Source organism: Chelmon rostratus, chromosome 13, assembly GCF_017976325.1.
Source record: "Chelmon rostratus isolate fCheRos1 chromosome 13, fCheRos1.pri, whole genome shotgun sequence".
Lineage (NCBI taxonomy): Eukaryota > Metazoa > Chordata > Actinopteri > Chaetodontiformes > Chaetodontidae > Chelmon > Chelmon rostratus.
Window position 1 is genome coordinate 662,858 of NC_055670.1, and position 19,259 is coordinate 682,116.

A 19,259-nucleotide genomic window follows, 5' to 3' on the forward strand; every position below is an offset into this window, starting at 1 on the left:
TCAACAATTCCTTTTGACAACAACACTTGCTTAATTCAGTTCTTGTAAGTGTTGATACACACCTAGCAGTGGTTATAAGCAACTAGAGACAAAACTTTTTTTCTACTCCTCATAGATCATAAACCCTTGAATAGAAAACTGACCCACTGAAATTGGCTGATGAACGTAAACATTATTGTGTGTTTTTTCTAGAAAACCTGCAGTTCCTCCATTTACTTCTGTTTGTTTACAGGCCAGTCTTGACCACTGAATGTGGCTGAGATGTTGATTTTTGATCCTGCAGGCAATGAGGTATCTATGTTTCTACGCATGTGATTGACACAAACTTCTTTAGCCTCAGGCTGCTATGTCTGTAGACTTGTTAGGAATTAAACCGACTGAGCTGTCTGTCTAATCAGTAAAAGCTGGTTTAAATGTGTGATATAGAATTTGTTTAAATGTAGGCTGAAATAATCCTACCGTATATCATACAAATCAAGCATCAATCCAGAAAAGGAGAGGAACAGAACATTTAGACCTTCAGTGTTTCTCACAGATGTGAGTTAAGTTTGTTTAACAAAACAGAGCAGCAGCATGAAACACAGTCAATGTGTGTTAGTATGTTCAGTGTGTGTGTGTGTGTGTGTGTGTGTGTAGGCGTGCTTCCAGTAGTTCCTGCCTCCTAATTTCCAGCAGTGTTTTCTCAGCTGCAGTTTCCATGAGAGCGAAGAGAAAATGTTTTCATGGATTTACTGCTATTACACCTCTTTATCCCGCTTGGCTCTCTTCCTCTCCAATTTTGTCTTCTCTCTATTCCCTTCCTCACCACCTTGACTTCAGCTGACTGAAAACACACCTGGTGTTAGTATAAGGTGTAGTCTGTTCCTCCAGGCTGAGTGGTTCCATTCATGTTCCTGAGTGCTGACACAGCAACTCAGAAAACAGTCACACACAGAATATTTTCATACTGACTGGCCTAGTTGACAGCCTTTAAAGCAAGATTAAGTGAGTTTTCAACACTAGAGGGCAGAAAACAGATAAAAACAAACAACTACCAGCCACAATGTACCACCTTAGCTCATTACATTTTGCAGCATCTGAACCGTAAAAAGAAATCCATGGATTTTCTTGTAGTCCAGGTTTGGTAAAGTTTTCGGTGGTGCTGTAGCCCAGGTTTGGTCAATTCCCGGGTGTTTTAGCCCTGATTTGGTACACTCTTCTCACGTGTTCAGACCCTGGTTTTGTTCCAATATTTTCTGTTGTTTTTGCCAATTCTGTCCAATATTCTGTGGCATTTTAGTTTTTGGTCCAAAATTCACTGGTATTTTAGCCACAGTTTTTTCTAATATTCACTTGTGTTTTGGCTGGTTTAGTCTCATAATCTCTGGTTCTGTGGCCCAGGTTTGGTTCAGAATATGGTTTGTCTTAGCCCACATTTGGTCAAGTATTCATTGTGATTTAGTCCCAGTTTGATTCTGCATTCTCTTTGGTTTTAGCCCTGTTTTGTCCAATTCTATACTGACCTCGTAGAAAGCAGTTAAAGCTGCATTAAGGGATTTTTCCATACTAAGTTCCTCAGCTCTGAAGGTTCTGAATACATTAACAAAAATGCATTTTATTCCTGTTTTGGTCCAATATTTGCTGTTGTTTTTTTGGCCCTGGTTTGGTCTTCTATTCTTTTGTGTTTTAGCCGTGGTTCAGTCCAGCAATATTCTTTGAGTGCTTGGAGAAATTCATGCATCAAATCTGAAGAAAGAAAAACGTGTCTATTCATTTTTGCTGCTGTCATACAATGCTGAATTTAAACGATTAAATCATACACAGATCCAGTCTCATAGGAGCTTTTTTCTTTTGTGAGTTAGTCATTGTGATCAGCACTGCTCTCCAACTCAAACACGCAAAGCCAAAGCTTCAACAGTCCAACACAATTAGTGATTTTATTCTGACGTCATCATCCAAACACATACACACACACACACACACACACAGAGAGTATTACCAGGTTGGTTCCCACAATACCTCAGCGAGTGTTTGTCCAACTTGCTGCTCCATTTCACATCATGAAACAATAGACCACGCACACAGTAAGTGGTTCCAGTGGTTTATGGAGCAGTGCTGCGTCAATGCTGACCTCCAACTGCCCACAAAACAGAGAGGGTTAGAGGGAGGGAGAGATACACAGAATTGTTCTGGTCTAACTACTCAGAAGTGGAAAGTACATTTTGTTATTTTGTTAATTACAGTACTAGAAAACATTTTTAAATGGCAGTCTTTCATCTATTAGTATTTCTACTGTGTGAAATTTTCTGTTTCTTACTCCACTACATTTGTCTGATGGCATAAGAGAAACTTCGAACATTTTCAAACAGATTTGAATTACATATCACTCTTGTTTTGAAAAAAAAGTTTAGTTCCTTAAAAAGATTCATAATCAATGACTATGCAGTTCAATTAAGGGATGGCAATGTCGGTCGGTCAATCAGTCACTTTTGTCAAGAGTGAAGTATCTTAACTGTTAAATGGGTTATCATGATCTTTGTTATAGACATTCATTGCCCCAGAGGATGAATGCTACTGACTTAGGTGATGCCCTGACATTTCGTCTAGCATCACCCTGGGTTTACTCACTTAGTTAATGTAGGAACTAGAACCCAACCCTTGTTGCTCCTATAGTGTTGCTTTATCAGTTATTTTAGTTATTTTATCAACTGAGCGCTCCAAAATCCAATAAACTTACAGCCAATTACTCAGAAAAGGATGGACAATATACCGCACAGTATTAATCCAGAATCCAAATGCACCATGCACTGCTATAGCAGTGGACTTGGAAATGGTCAAGAAAGTTGTCTGTGAGTTAAAATCCTGTGTTCTTGATCCCATTCCCACTACTTTTTAAAAAGAGTTTTTTTTTAATTGTTTGGCAGAGGAAGTTTTAACAATAATTAATCACTCACTGTTCACAGGCACCTTTCCTACGGCTTTTAAAACAGCTTAAATTAAAGCACTGATTAAAAAAGACAATGAGATCTAGGTCAATCTCCAGCCTGAGTAAGATTTTAGAAAAATCATGTTTTTACAGCTGAATGATTCCCTGACAAGAGTGTCTTTGAAAAATTGCAGCATGGTCTTAGGGCCCAGCACAGTACAGAAACAGCTATAGTCAAAGCTGTGAATGACCTCAGAATGAGCAGTGATGTGCTTGTCCTGTTTGATCTCAGTGCTGCATTTGATACTGTAGATCATTATCTCATTTCACTGAATGGGTTCAGCTGCAGAGCCCAGAATGGCAGCATAAATGAAGTCCATTTCAGTGGCTCCATCAATCCAATGCCTGCTGTAGTTGGCCATGACAGGGAGCACATCTCTGCTTTGGCGTGTGGAGGAACCACAGACAGCAGCATGACTCTGGGTGCATCTCATTTCTTTTAATTGTCGTGTCCTCGCTCCTCGCTACTCGCTCGAACAGGAAGTACTTCTGTTCTGCCATCTTGCCAGCCATCCCAAAGGGCAAATGGCGGCTCAGAGGACCGAGGATCGAGGAGTGAGGAGGGATCTCAGAGGAGCCATGAGCAAGGATACATGAGTGCATCCTTCCCGGAAGTCTTTCAACTGAACGGTATGAAGACTCCACCCCCACAGCTGTCACGTTTTGACAAGGTGGTGGAGAAACTGTGGGTACATCCTAATTCTCTTCATAAGGTTCATGTGCTTGGCCACTCAAATAACCAAGTGCTGTCGTCTATATGATGTTCCACACATGCTCGGAGGTTGCTGTTAGTGAGATTTATAACATAACTAAACAGGTTGTGGATAAAATAAATTTAATTAAAACATGACAGATCCTCATATTCTTGTATTATTGCTATTTGGAGAACGTAACATTAAGTTAGACACGTCTGAATTACAGCCATTTACTGCAGGATGCTTACACTTAAACAGTTTCTCCACCTCCTTCAAATGTGCCAGCTGTGGGGGTGGAGTCTTCATACCGCTCAGTTGAAAGACTTCTGGGAAGGATGCACTTTTGTATCCTCGCTCATGGCTCCCCTAAGATCCCTCCACACTCCTCGATCCTCAGTCCTCTGAGCCGCAATATGCCCTTTGGGACAGCCTGCAAGATGGCGGACCAGAAGTACTTCCAGTTTGAGTGAGGATTGAGGACACAACAATTAAGAGAAATGAAACGCACCCTCTGTCTGGTGAGAGGAGGAGGCAACCATTTTCAAAATGTACCCCAAGCAGGCAACCCAGACTGACAGTTTGGCAAGAGATGTTTTGTGACCTCCTTCAGTTAAACATTTTAGCAGGAGAACAGAGTCTGTTTTCATGCTTTCTCAGGAGCAACATGCTTCCCTCAGGTCAGCCAGGTCTCTCCTTACCTATGACATATGTTGTTTTAGAAGAATAACTCTGACTGTCAAAGAATGATGCTAACCACAACAACATCACTGTGTAAAAAAAGATGCCAATATTAAAATCTGAATTGTGTGAGAACAACCACATTCACAACTCTCAGATCTTGAACAAAGCACCATTCTCCAGGTGTGATAGATTTTAGGTATATAAATGTATTAATGTGTCACAGGGTGTGTGTGTGACTGAGCCGTTCTTTTTTTTCTGCACAAGTCTATCCTCTTCCCCCTTCACCTGGGTGCACAATCTTAATTCCTGATTTGAAACACCTGTCGGCACTGGGAGAGCACGCCTGCTGCTCGCACTTAAGAGTTGTGGGGACTCTGGGGATGGTGGGACAATCGAACACAGGTGTGCAAGAGAGGAGCAGAGCAAGAGGACGCTAGAGGGGAAAGCACCAGGAGTGAGCCAGAGAGACAGACGAAGGGTACCATAGCGAGAGGACAAGAGGGTGAAGCCAGCAGCAGCAGCAGTGGCAAGGGAGGGGCTGACAACGTGCAGCCCCGTGAGGAGAATCAGGAGGTGCTCCAGCAAGGGAGGCCGACTGGGTGAGCAGCGGGAGCGATGCCTCGGCAGCGGATCGGCTCCAGCGAGGGATTGAGGAAAAGAGAGAGACACGGAGAGGAGGCGCACTGAGACACGTGGAGAGGTGAAGCACACTTCGCCTCCCCGGCTCTGCCTCTCCTGGGACCCCCAAGAAAGAATTGGACACTGGTTTTACTGTAGGAAAAAGAGACTTTTAGCTGGGGCCCTTTTTTAAGTTGTGTTTTAATCAAGTGGATGGCTTTAAATAAATTTTATCTTGTTGCACACCATAACCCTGTCTTTCTGCTGTTTTGAACTGAGTGCTCCCTATCAGAACAGTCAATTTCAAACTCTGGTTTTACCCTGTGACAAATGGCGAGAAGCAGGTGTCATTAAACCTTGTTCTAGAAGCAACTGAATAACATGTTAATGCTGTTAATTGTGAGTTAAGGTAAATTATATTGCTTTAAGTGTGGCAAAACTACATTTGGTTTCAGTCTCACTGTGTGGAGGAGTTAAAGTCATGTAGGCCGATAATAAACTCATAGGTCTTTTCTCTCAATTTTACTGACCAACCACTGACACCAGCAAATAATCTAGCACATCTAATTTGTACCAGAGCCTGAAGAACAACGAAACACATCCACATTTGGCTTACTTGATTTCTCTTTCCTGCTTACTCTGTAGTTGTTAATTTTGATTTGAACATCCACTGAGAGGGTCAGCCAGGACATTGTAACCAAACACTGAACCCTGACTTCATTCAGACCTTCGATGATTGCAGAGTTTGTCATAGTGACTTTTAGGTCTGAAGACGGAAAATTCCTTCATATTTTTTGTCTTCTGTCTTCTGGTAGACATTTTTTGCAGTAGTTTTGTTGGATTGCATTGTGTTTTCAGGTGTTTTTTTTTTTTTAAACGAAACCTGGAGATGATGGTCACTTACGCCCATGGCAAGCTCCTGGAATAGCAACATGGAGTCTGAGTACTTTTGGCACACATGCCAGAGTAGATATGGAGACACTGTTGCAATGGCCGGGGAACCAGGTGTGAAGGTCAGAAGGAGGTGAAGGTGAAGGATTGAGAGTGACAGGAAATTTAAACAGTTTCTTCCAATGATCATTATGGGAAATGAGAAGTCACTCACCAACAAGGTGCATAAAGTAGTGGCTGTGGTAAACATTCCACCATCTGCTACAGTGGGAAGCACGAGTGACATCATCCACACAGTTATCATGGGACTTCAAACACAAATTCCAGTACCCTCATAATGACCAGTGGGAATTTCAGCCATTCAAACCAACCAGCTTTAAGTATTATGTTGACCATGCAATGAGAGGATAAAATCTTGGGCTTCTTATATGTATAATGTGAAGGGGGCATATAACTTGTCTTCCCTCCAACCACTAGGAAAATCAGACAACAACCTGGTAAACCTTGAAGCCACCTATAAGCAACTGGTGAAGCAACATGTGCCCGGCACAAGGACTGTGAAGGTTTACTCTAGGGATGTCAGACAGGAAAATGTTTCAGGAAGACTAAGGGGATGACACTAAGGGTCTCTCTGACTACATAACAGACTACATCCATTTCTGTGAAGACTCCAAACAGATCCACTGCTTCTGTATCAATAAACCATGGATTAATAAAGAAACCGAAGGACTTCTCAACAGAAAGAAGAGGGCCTTCATGGCAAAGGATTGTGTGGAACTTTGGGCTGTCCAAAAGAAGCTTAGGAGGAAACTGAGAGAGGCCAAGAACAACTACAGCGAGAGGACTGAGGCTAATATGGGACAGAACTGTGCAAAGGAGGTGTGGAATGGAATTAAATTTATGACAGGCTGCAGTAAGCCTTCATCTGGTGTACAGTGAGACATTTTAAACTGAGTTGAATCCATTTTTTATTAAGTTTGATGCAACACCCAACTGTGTGCACAGATAGCGTGTCTAGGTCGCCACTCATTACCACTGCACCCATTCACAACTGTTTGAAACTCTGCTCTCCTCCCATTAAGAACCCCTCCCCTCAGACCCAACAGTCCCATGACAAAGACCTTTGAAAATTCCATTTTTGTTAATGGAGCCTCAATATATTTTTCCATTTCCTGCAGATAAATGTAAATGTATTTTTTGGAATATATGGCAGTGGCTTTTAAATCTTTAGTAACATTTACTAAAGATGTTGTTCATCATAAGGTTCATGTGCTTGGCCAGATTTTTTTTCCTTTTTTTTATTTTTAAATGGCACCACTGCTTTGTTAAAAGTTACACCTTACACTTTTATTGCATCGTGCAAGGCCAAATGGGATGAAAACTGACATCTAACTCCACCAGTGTTTGTCCTCATCAACACCTATTGGCACTGAACATGGAATTTTAAGCCTGTTCTCTTAATTGAAACATAATGAAAAAAGTTGTAATGCAATATCATCCTTTGGGTACATTAAGTGACGTTATCTTACAAATCTCAGTGCTGCTGTCAGTGTGCAACTTAATCTGGCCTGTAGGCCTGCAGGTCTACTTTCAATTAATCCCATTCTCACTTTTGTATATATGTGGAAATCACAATTAAACTAAATCAACACAAAAGCAGTGCATCAAATCAATATCTTCTGTTTTTGACAGTCAGGGTTTATATTACTAATGGGTTATTTTTCACATCACATTCTGAAGAACACATTGATAACTGCAGACTAATCAATAAAATTAACTGTTTTTGACCATTGTAAACATATTGATCCATCCTCAGTATGCACACTTACCATGTTTAGGGTCACAGGTTCCAAGCATTTATCATGAACAGGTTTTGAATTCATCAGATCACAAGGTATCCTGAGCTCATTTAAAACTGTTCATAAACCTGCAGATGTCTCTCCTAGATCAAGTGTGAACAGTGACATATGGTGGACAAAATGGGAACAGTTCTGAAAAAGGTAAAGGTTACCTCCAGACGTTTTAAGATGTATAAAAACACTCAGGTTTGAGTAATAGTTTGTCTGACATGGTTTTTCAACCAAACCGTTCAATAAACTACTATTTTCTAGTTTCTCTTTTCAAGAGTTAAACCACAAACCACAAGATGTCACCTACTTTATTATAAGGTCCACTATTAGTTACTATAATGCCTGCTGGAAGTTTCAAATTTCCACATCACACATCTCAAAGTTGCATATCATGGCACATTTGGCTCTAAACTGACTAATATCACCAAATCCTGCTCATACACATTTAACTGACATTTACGGTAAGAACAAAGAAACTTTCCCTTTTAGTAGATGGATGCAAGAATAGCCCTCTATTGTCAAATTATGCAAATACATCATTAGAGCTGCGACAGATGAACTGTTTAGTTGACCAAAAGAAAATGAATCGGGAACTAATTTGTTATTTGATTTATTGTAATCCACTTTTCAGGCAAAAATACCAAAACTTGATGGTTAAAAAGGTTCTAAAATACAAGAATTTGCTGTTTGTGTTGGTCCTAAGTTGCATTAAATTTAGGATTTTGGATTTATTTTTCTATTTTTCTCGGTAAATAATATACTGTAAATCAATATATACATATCTATATATATCTCTTACTTGATCTTTTAAATACCATATAGAATGCAATTTATTAGCTCTTTCCCCATTGTATCTGTGTACCAGTGGGGACAATATAGTCTAGAATTATTTCTCAGACCAGATTTTTTTCATTACTCCCCAGAAGTATATAGCAATAATTCTTAATGATTTAAGATTCAATTAACACAACCTGGACACAGATGAGCAGAATAAAATTAATGGGTGGATTAACAAATTTAAAATTCTTAATTCATTAAGTTTTTGCTAAAATTGACACTTGCCCATAATGAAACGATGGACTTCTTAGCTACTGAAGCGGGCAGTAATGACAGTGTTTGCTGCAGGCCTGATGGTGTTGACTGAAACTCCATGATAAAGGATTGAACACCTCCCTGCAACACAATCAGCTGCCACAACAACACCACTTTTAGTTTACAGGAGTCCTGACAGCCCACAATTGGATACAAGAAAAAAAAAGATTCAACTATCTTGTAGGCAAGAGAAGATATTTCAAAATTGTAAATTACATTTAAGACGTATTAATACCTTTTAAGGCCAGTTAATTTTATATCAATTGACTAATCGATTAATGCCCTAATCGCTTCAGTTCTATATGACAAAACGACTTCTGCAATCAAACAGGATCTGTAATAGAGGGGATAGAAGTGTAACATCGCCATGTGCTTGCTCATTAAGAAACTGTTGGGTCTCTGTTGACAAAGAGCTTGGTCTACTGTATATGGAAAGTGTCCTGAGAGAACTTTGGTTGTGATTTGGCAATACATGAATAAATAAAAATTTTAACAAAATAAATAACTGAATAAAAATGTCAGTAAGAGTTTTTACACTGACGTGACTGTCAAAATCTTTTAACAGAAACGCACCATTTTATTCTGAAAATCCAACAGTTTCTACACAATGAAATGCAACACTTTGTCAACATCTGGTTCTGTGTGTGTGTGTGTGCGTGTGTGTTTCAGTAATATGTCCAGTTTACAGTGTCCCACAGTTTTACTTCATAGAGTAAATACAAACAATGGTGACAAAATAAAAACAAATAAAAACAGTACATTCAGCACAGCAGGTAACAGTCTCTGTGTTACAGCTGTGGTCATATCAAGGAGTGTTGACTGATTGATCTTTGTGGTGGACCAATCAAATACACTTCTGTCCCTCCCTGACCAAGAGATTGCAAGTCCTTCTCATGGTGTCATCCTAAGATCATCAGAGCTCATCCTGCAGAGAAAAAGACAGACATCACACTCTGGTTAACTGTGTGGTTTGCACCTGAATTTGAGGTGAACTGCGAGTTACCTTTGGTTTGTTGTGTAACTGATGCAACAGCTGTTGTAGTCGCTGTCTGATGGTGTCAGCAATCATGTTAGCATCCCGGCTATTGACATGTTCTCCACTGTGTTCATGCTGTCAACAAACATACAATTACACATCTTTAAGACCATGAATATGTGTTCCACCCATCTTTCACTCTCGCATCAACCTGATGACCTATTACATTCCTTTGTCACACAATTTTAAGTTATAATTCTCAGGATTATCATGAACTCAGAGTCTGTTTTGATGTTAGTTATGGTTTTCAGCAATAGTGATTCAATGTATTCACAGCCAATAATTACCACCCTATATAATAGTTTTCATTGTAAGTGGCAGAGTCCGTCATTCCTGCACTGGATTCCAGTAATCTTCTCACACATGAGGGATTGACAGGAAATGATGAAGTGTGTACTTGGGGGCAAGCTAAACACTAAAAGCATATAAGACGGAAAGTGTGGGTGTCTCCAAATGAAGAAGGACTGAAACTTTAAGGATTACAATTTAAAATTCCACTTGCTTTCATTCGCAAACTGTGTTCTCTATCTTTATATCAAATCTCTATTTTTGCATTTGCTTCTTGTGGTTCTTTCCACCTGCTCCACTCCAGAGTTTTTCAGCTGATTTCCAATTTAAATTTGACATCACTTAAAGCACACAACCTTAGATAAATACTGTATTGCAATAGCATTTCCCTAGCATCATGACAAGTATGAACAAAAAGAATATCCTTAGTAGATGTAGAACTCCCATCTATGCCTTACCTTGCCATTTAAGAAAGGAGTGTTTTTTCAAGTAAATTAAAAGAAAACTTGACGAAACTACTATAAGGTTAGGTCAAACAAAAGCAGGGACACAACAGTGTGGAAGACAGTTATGGTTGAATTGGGACTTCCGGTTTGGGACATGTAGGAGCAAGATGCGAGAATGAGGGTCTCCTGAGATTTTGACTACAACCACCTGAAAACACCTATAGTATACACGACTATACACTGAAGTAATAGTTTCATAAGTTTATCATTTATCACAACAGCTTGTTTTAGGTTACTAAACATGTCTAAGAAAGATGGAAAAGCAACGTGAACATCTGAAAATGGACATGGCGGCTCTAAATAATACATTGTTAGCACCAATCCAGGCATCTATAGCGAATTTCGAAGAGATGGTGGATACACTGGAAAAGTGGGTCGCCGCGGTGGAGTCCACAGCAGGTGACAACTTTGATGCACTGTTTAAGGCTGAGAAAGATATCACTGAATTGAAAAAGCTAAACGCTACTTTGATGGATCGCATTGACCTGGAGAACCGGTCTAGGAGGGCAAATCTTCGCATCACTAACGTGCCCGAAGGTAGCGAAAAGAAAGGGGACAACATGGTCACGTTCGTCTCGACTATCTAGAAGGATTATATGGGAGACACTCTCCCTTCACCACCCAAATTGGAACGAGCCCACCGAGCCCACTCGCCTTCCACAGCTTTAAAGACCGCGAGCGAGTTCTGAACTGGACAAGGCGGAACGAAATGATATACGAGGAACACACCCTGAGATTTTACCCCGATCTCAGCGCTCATCTCTCAAGAAAGCGTGCAGCTTTCAAGAACGTCAAAGCGGCCCTTTACAAGAAAGGAATTGAGTTCAACCCACTCTACTCTGCCCGTCTCCGTGTTAATTACGGAAAGGAAACATTACTGTTTGAGACACCCACAGAGGCTGAGACATTCTACTCTTAAAAGATTGAGGGAAGCCCAGGCATCCTGACTGAGGAGAACTGATGCTCCAGCTGAGTGGGAGGAACAGGAGTAATAACATATCCAGCAATGGGTAAAGTAACCTACGCGCATTTGAAGTTATTATTATTTGTGTTCTTACTGTTTGTCAGCTTTTTGTTTCTTACTATACACCACTAACTTCAATGGTGTTAGGTATGACTGACGTTTGTATGTCAAGGGATACAGGCTAATATTATTTGCATCAGTGTGTCTAATGTGTGGATATGGCTAATAATAGTGCAAATTACGCTGGCTCAGCCGTGAGGTTTACATCTTGGAACATTAAAGGCCTCAATGGTCCAGTAAGAAGAGGTAGAATACTCTATATCATATTAAAAATCTGAAAACAGATGTTGCTTTTCTCCAGGACATGCATTTAAGCAATTCAGACCAACTGTATTTAAAGAAACACTGGGTGGGCCAAATATTTCATTCTAGTTATAACAGTAAAGCAAGGGGTGCAGCAATAATAATGAATAAAGAAAATCAGTTTATCACTTCCAGCTTCACTTCTGACCCACAAGGCCGGTATGTTATAGTGTCAGGAGCACTTTATCATACTCCTGTCTTAATGGTAAATATGAATGCTCCCAATTGGGATGATGTGGGATTTGTACATTTGTGTGTCCCCATCACTGCTATGGGATCTTAGAGGAGAAATAATAACATATTCTTCTTATATTAATAAGGAAAAAAAACAAAAACAACAGTTGATTGAAGCCATATTTGAATTAGATAAGAAAAACTCCACATCAAAGAATATCATTCCAAACACTGTACAACAGGGGTCGGGAACCAATGGCTCGCGAGCCAGATGTGGCTCTTTTGACGGCCGCATCTGGCTCGCAGACAAATCCTTTGCGCACGCGCGAGCCAGCGACTAGAAAGCCGGTTCGCAGTCATTTCAGTGGGAAAGTGGCAAACATACATGCCATTGTGTCTATCTATTTATCTATCTATCCATCAATCACAAAGGCAACGCAGATGAGACAACGCAGATCGGGTAGTGACAGGCACTGTTTAAGTGAGGCTGCCGTATTTTGCTGTCGAAAATAGTGGTCGATGTGCGCATGCGCAAAGGGGCGCACTACGGCTTGTCGTTAATCCCGCTGTCAGCTAACTAATTTTTGACACGCTTCTGAGAAGATGGCTAAAAGAAAAAAAGACGACGAGTATCGTACTTTTCTGCAGGAATGGACAGAGGAATTTGCCTTTGTGGAGAAAGCTGGTTCTGTGGTGTGTCTAATATGCAATGATAAAATTGCATCTATGAAGCGGTCAAATATAAAGCGGCACGTCGACACACGCCGCTTTATATTATACATGCTGCATTTGCATCGAAATATCCTACTTGTATTTTTAGTTTTAAACATATTGTATGGCTCTCCTGGAATTTCTTTCAAAAATATGTGGTGTTCATGGCTCTCTCAGCCAAAAAGGTTCCCGACCCCTGCTGTACAACCTAATATCTACATCTTAAACGGAACGACTTATTATGAGATCACGAGGGTTATATTATGAGCAGGGGATGTATCATATTTTTAAAGATTTTTATTCTGATTTGTACAGTTCAGAATCTTTTAAGGACATAACACTGTTTCATATTTTTTTTCAAAAATCTAGAAGTCCCTACTAGAGGGCTGCATTGGGATTGGGTCCCGCGGGACCCAACACAAATCTCGCGGGAGCGGGCGGTTTGATTTTTGCTGCGGGTGGGAACGGGCGGCTAAAAAAAAGTGACAGGATGATGGAGTCAACAACTGAAATCGAAAAAAAGCTAAAACAAGGTCTCTACCAGTGCGTCAAAGACACACACAGGAGAAGACACAAAATCAATTCATTTCTATTATTGTGCAGGCATAAATTCTCAGTTTTGCTGTTAAAGCCAGGCAAGGATGCATTTAAGCGTGGGTCATATCGACCAATATCCCTTTTAAAGGGATAAGATATTAAAATCCTCTCCAAACTACTAGCTACACGTTTGGAAAAATTGCTGCCACATATCATATCACCTGACCAAACAGGTTTTATTAAAAACAGACATTTATTTTCAAACATAAGACGTCTCTTGAATGTGCTATAGAGCCCCTCATCAAATGATGTTCCAGAAATTGTGGTGTGTTTCTTTTTCATGTTCTAACGATGTTTGGTTTTGGTGAAAGGTTCCTCAAGTGGATTCAACTGCTTTACTCTTCCATGGCAGGCAGATTGAACTGCATTGAAATGAATGTTTTGCCAAAATTATTATTTTTATTTTAATGCATTCCTATTTTCTTGCCAAAGTCTTTTTTCTGTAAACTTGACAAACTTATATCTAGATTCATATGGAAAGGTCAAAACCCTAGAATTAAGAAGGACTTCTTACAACGATCAAGGGTGGAAGATGGGTTGGCTCTGCCAAACTTTAGAGTTTACTATTGGGCAGCAAATTTCGACAAAATAGCATATTGGATTCAGTCTGCAGATACAGGTGTAAAATGGAGTACACTCTGGTTTCATCCAACCTTCCAGTGAAGATTTCCAGGTTTACGTCCAACCCTGTGGTAATGTCTACATTAAAAATATGGGCTCAATTCAGAAAGCAGCATGGCTTGAGGGATACTCTTTTGACTTATACTCCACTATGTAACAATCATAACTTCCTACCAGCCAACCTTGACCACACATTTATCATATGGCATAGGAAAGGAATTAAGAGGTTTAGTGATCTGCATATTAATGGATCCTTTTCTTGTTTTGAGGATTTGTGTTCCAAATACGAGCGTCAGCAAAAGAACCTGTTTCGCTATTTTTAAGCCCACAATTTCCTATCCTTCCAAGTGAATCAATTTTGGACTTAATCTTGAAGGCTCCTTTTTCTCTGAGGGGTTTCACTACACACTGTTACGCAATCATCATGAAAACGGACACTGTTAACCTGGACAAGATCAGAAATCACTGGGAGAATGAACTTGGAACTGAAATCTCAGAAGACACTTGGACTGACGTTTTAAAAAGAGTGAACAGTAGTCTCATTCAGTTCAAGGTTGTCAATCGCTTGCACTGGAGTAGAGCAAGGGTCTCTTCCATTTACCCAAATATTGACAGCAATTGTGTCAGATGTCTTATTAATGTGGCAGATTTGACTCACATGTTTTGGTCTTGCCATCTGTTAACAGGCTTTTGGCCTGATATATTTGATGTACTGTCAAAAGTTTTTGCAGTCACCTTACAGCCCTGTGCAATGACAGCATTATTTGGGGTACCGAACGAGGAAGCAAATGTAACCAAGAACCAACAGAACATTATAGCATTTGTTTCTCTGCTGGCACGAAGGCGATTTTACTTCATTGGAAGTCAAGTGCGCCACCTACTGTCGCTCAGTGGTTGAAAAATGTAATGCTATTCTTGCACTTGGAAAAGATTTAATTTGCTATAAGGTGAGCAGACAAATTTCAATCTGTTTGGGAACCCTTTCTATCATACTTTAGTGGCCTCCAAGAGCTCCCACAGACATTGCAATAAATTAAAAGATTCTATGGGTTTAGTCTTACAAGATGAGCACACACAAAGGCACACTTTGTTGGCCATAAAGACCTCTGAAGGCAGGCTGAGCTATTTATTTACAGTTTTAATTTGTCTATTTTGACGTCTACCTATGTCTACCAAACTCAAAACTAAGGTCGATTATTGGTACGGTTTCTGTTATTTTATTATGATCATTTCTCTTTTTTTTTGGTCCAGTCAGGGTGGGGGGAGGGATGGGAGGGGGTTGGTTTTGAATGTGTTAAAAAGGTTAAAAAATGAAAACTCTTTTGTAACCATGCTGTTGATTTATTGTTGTGTGTGCACACTCACCCTCCTTGTTCCCAGGTATGGGTAGAATCTGACGGTTGGGTAGGCAGTGATTCCTGCTGATTGACAGGTGTGATGATGAGCCTGACAGTCCACCTTCCCTGTCCGTACCTCCCCTTTAAGAATCTGTCAACCACACAAAGGACATCATTTGAAAAGCCTCTAATACATAGAAAAAAAACATGCCATTCTGTGTTTCATGTCACAGCCAATAGCTGCTGAGTCTGGTTTAGTTTGTCTGTTGCCTCTGTTGGGGTGTGACTGACAGGAAATAGAAAAAGAAAAACTCACCCGAGCTAAGACCTCAAACTCTGGGGCGAAGTGTTGACAGGGTCCACACCAAGGGGCATAAAAATCCAGAACCCAGTGATCCTGACCTGACAGAACCTGAGACCTAAAGGACTCTGGGGTCAGGTCTACGGATGCCCTGGGTAAAGAGCTGTACACACAAGACATTAACATGACTACACATTTAAAGAACTCCACATGAATCACTGATTCTTTTGAGACCAGAAAAACAGACAAAGTAAATAAAGACTGTTTGTGTCTCACCTCAGTGCCCATGCTCTCAGTGAATGAGCATCTCTGTGCCAACTATTATAACTCCTGAAGAGACAGACAGACAAATCAATAGGATGAATAAGTTAACTGAAAAGGGAAAACTCACAAAACCCATTGCACCTAATGATGTTAATAATAATAATAATAATACATTTTATTTGGAAGCGCCTTTCAGAACACTCAAGGACACTTTACAGAGCGGGTAAAACACAAGTAACACAGGATAAATACAAGCACAATAAAAACACAAATACACAGGATGAATACAAGCACAATAAATAAAACCCAACAAGTAAAAACAAGCAACAAGGAAAAGTGGAGTTATAAAGAGAAGGCAGTCTGGAACAGATGAGTTTTCAGTTTGGATTTGAAAGTGGGGAGAGAATCAATGTTTCTGATGTCGGGCGGTAGTGAATTCCAGAGTTGGGGAGCAGAGCGACTGAAAGCTCTGCTCCCCATGGTGCTGAGACGGGCGGAGGGCACAGAGAGGTGGAGAGAGGAGGATGATCTGAGGGAACGAGAGGGGATGGCTATGGAGAGGAGGTCAGAGAGATATGGGGGGGCGAGGTTGTGGATAGCCTTAAATGCATACAGTAGGATTTTGAAAGTGATTCTGTATTTAACCGGGAGCCAATGGAGCTGCTGAAGGACGGGGGTAATATGGTGAGAGGAGGGGGTCTTGGTGATGATGCGGGCTGCAGAGTTTTGAACCAGTTGAAGTTTATGGAGGGACTTGTGAGGGACACCGAAAAGGAGTGAATTACAATAATCAAGACGGGAAGTGACGAGGCTGTGGACCAGGATAGCAGTGGTGTGAGGGGTGAGAGAAGGACGGAGACGGTTGATGTTTCATAAATGGAAATAGGCAGACCGGGTAATGTTGTTAATGTGAGAGTGGAAGGATAGTGAGCTATCGAGGATGACACCCAGAATCTTAACCTGAGGGGAGGGGGACACTGTGGAGCTGTCAAATTGAGGCAGAAACTGTCAGTTTTGGATAGTGATGCTTTGGTACCAACCAGAAGAAGTTCTGTTTTGTTACTGTTAAGTTTGAGGAAGTTAGAGGTGAACCAGAGAGGCAGAGGGTGAGGGACGAGGGTGGGAGAGCAGTGGTTGGTTTACAGGAAATATAGAGCTGGGTGTCATCCGCGAAGCAGTGGAAATGGATATTAAATTTGCGGAAGATATTGCCGACAGGTAGAAGGTAAATGATGAAGAGGAGGGGCCCCAGAAACAGTTGCAACAATGTTTTACTTTAAGGATTCATCTCTCACCCTATAATTCATGACCCCTCATCATTTCACTCACAGCTATCTAAAGAAAACTGTGTATATGCCTGGTCTAAAGGATGCATGAGGTGTACAAATTGTCACTGTATATTCTTCTTTTATAAATACCAGTTTAGCATTAGCATGGTTTTTGTGTGTACACATTGTTTATACATCTGGCCCCTGATGTGTTTATAGACGACATGGTCCAACGGGAGCATATGATGGGAATAGACAGAAACCTAACACAGATGCCCGAGGAACTTCACAGCTCATCAGTGCTTTAACATTTTACCTTTACCCTTAAATCTGATTTTTTTTTGTGTCCACTTGGGTGCGTGGGAAATCCCAATTTGCAATCTTACCCAAATAACAGCTTTGATGTGTTCAAATGCACATTATGTGTAACATATGTAAAACATTCTGTACATACAGAAGGAGCATTTTTAGGTGAGGTACATACAAGAAGCGGTCTGGCTGCCGAGTGTCACCAGAATACAGGCGGATTTCAGGGTACGCCCTCACATTCTGACTCTGACAGAATGACTGAAAGCGCTGACAGTCAATGGAACCAACCTGGATCTGACCTGACAGCAGCTGGATGGTGAGAGACAGAAAGAAAGAGACATGCAGGTTAGAAAAGTTACACTCTGTGCAATGTTGATCACCAGCAGTAGTAACTAAACTTTCTGTCTGATCCTCAAGCTATGTTTGTTCTGTAAACGGATCTGCTTAGTACAGTTCCCATGTATTGGCTCAGGGGAGTTTTGAATGATGAATTAATGTGGAGAATTTCCTGCTCTAGCTGTGCAGAAATGGATTATTAACCTTCTGGATGCCTGTACTCTATTTAGCTGAAAGATTTGACAATGACAGCTGTATGAGATAACCAGTATTTCTAAATATTCAGAACAATAACTTCTACATGGTGCGGGTCTAGTTATAAATTGATTAGTCCTGCAAAAAGTGTTTCATCATACTTTAGTCTTCTTGCATTTTGTAGAAAAAAAAATGTGAATTGTCCCTAAGTTTTGAAAAAAAAACCCTACCCTTCCCTATAAGCAATTTTTCTAAACTTCTCTGCAGGATCTTGTCTGGTTCGTAAAACAAACAAACAAACAAACAAGCAAAAAAGTTTGTTTTCCAGAAGATGTAGAGTCAAACAGTTAGTATTTCTCTGTGGTGTTTTTCTCTACACAGTCTAAGTTGTTTCAATGTGTGGGGCATTTGCACTGAGTGTGAATGGTGTGTATATGATCTGTGTAGTGTAGGCTATACCCTGGCCATACGTCTCCACTCTGGCATCAGAGTCTGACAGGGACCGCACCATGGAGCATAGAAATCCAATGCCCAGATCTGTCCTTCAGGCCGACCTGCAACCAACAAAACAGGAGAAAAAAGAGAAGAGAAACAATTAAGTAACTAGTGACAACAGTAGCAGCTGGAACAAGAAATAGGGACTTGGTTTATTGAGTTCCTACTTCTAGTCTTAGTTTTGCTCTTATACCCAGCAAATGCCTCTAAAAATATCAGAACTTATTCTGGTGTTGATCTGGCCAGAAAACTTTCAGAAAAATATCCTGTAACTTTCGTCCAGGATATACTGTATGGCTTGGGGCTTGGTCCAGGCAAACCAGTGTGGAATAAAGCAGGTCTAAAGGAGAAAAGAAAGCTTGTAGTGGAACAGGTGCGTAGGCAGGAGGAGTTGTTAAGGGGGGCAAAAGCAGTTGGTCAAGCCAAACAGGGACAGTGGTTAAATTGGGAAGGTGTTGAGAAAAGGAAACTTAATTGGAGGGACCTGTGATATATGGAGGAAGGCCAAATTAAATTTCTGATAGGGGCGACATACAATGTGTTGCCAACCCCGCAGAACCTAAGTCTCTGGGTACAGGGCGACCAATCGTGCCCACTCTGCTCAGGTACAGCAAGTTTAAAGCACATTTTGTCAGGTTGTAGAATTAGCTTATCACAAGGCCTGTATACATGGCGGCATAATCAGGTGCTGAGAAGCTTAGC

At 40.7% G+C, this 19,259-nt stretch overlaps 1 protein-coding gene across 3 annotated transcripts in view; it reads right to left on the minus strand.

Annotated features, from left to right (window-relative positions):
- Positions 1–8,088: 8,088 nt before the first annotated feature.
- dnajc10 (DnaJ (Hsp40) homolog, subfamily C, member 10) overlaps positions 8,089–19,259 on the minus strand; it is a 33,946-nt gene continuing 22,775 nt past the window's right edge. Inside the window, exons 19-25 of one of the 3 annotated variants that reach the window (XM_041950280.1) lie at positions 18,522–18,616; positions 17,707–17,840; positions 15,967–16,020; positions 15,706–15,853; positions 15,418–15,540; positions 9,796–9,903; positions 8,092–9,717 (exon numbers count right to left, since the gene is read on the minus strand). In XM_041950280.1, coding sequence (XP_041806214.1) covers positions 9,706–9,717; positions 9,796–9,903; positions 15,418–15,540; positions 15,706–15,853; positions 15,967–16,020; positions 17,707–17,840; positions 18,522–18,616 — 674 coding nt within the window. In that variant the 3' untranslated portion in view covers positions 8,092–9,705. Of the gene's footprint in view, positions 9,904–15,417; positions 15,541–15,705; positions 15,854–15,966; positions 16,021–17,706; positions 17,841–18,521; positions 18,617–19,259 lie in introns of all 3 variants that reach the window. The other 2 variants (XM_041950279.1, XM_041950278.1) reach the window with 2 other exon arrangements.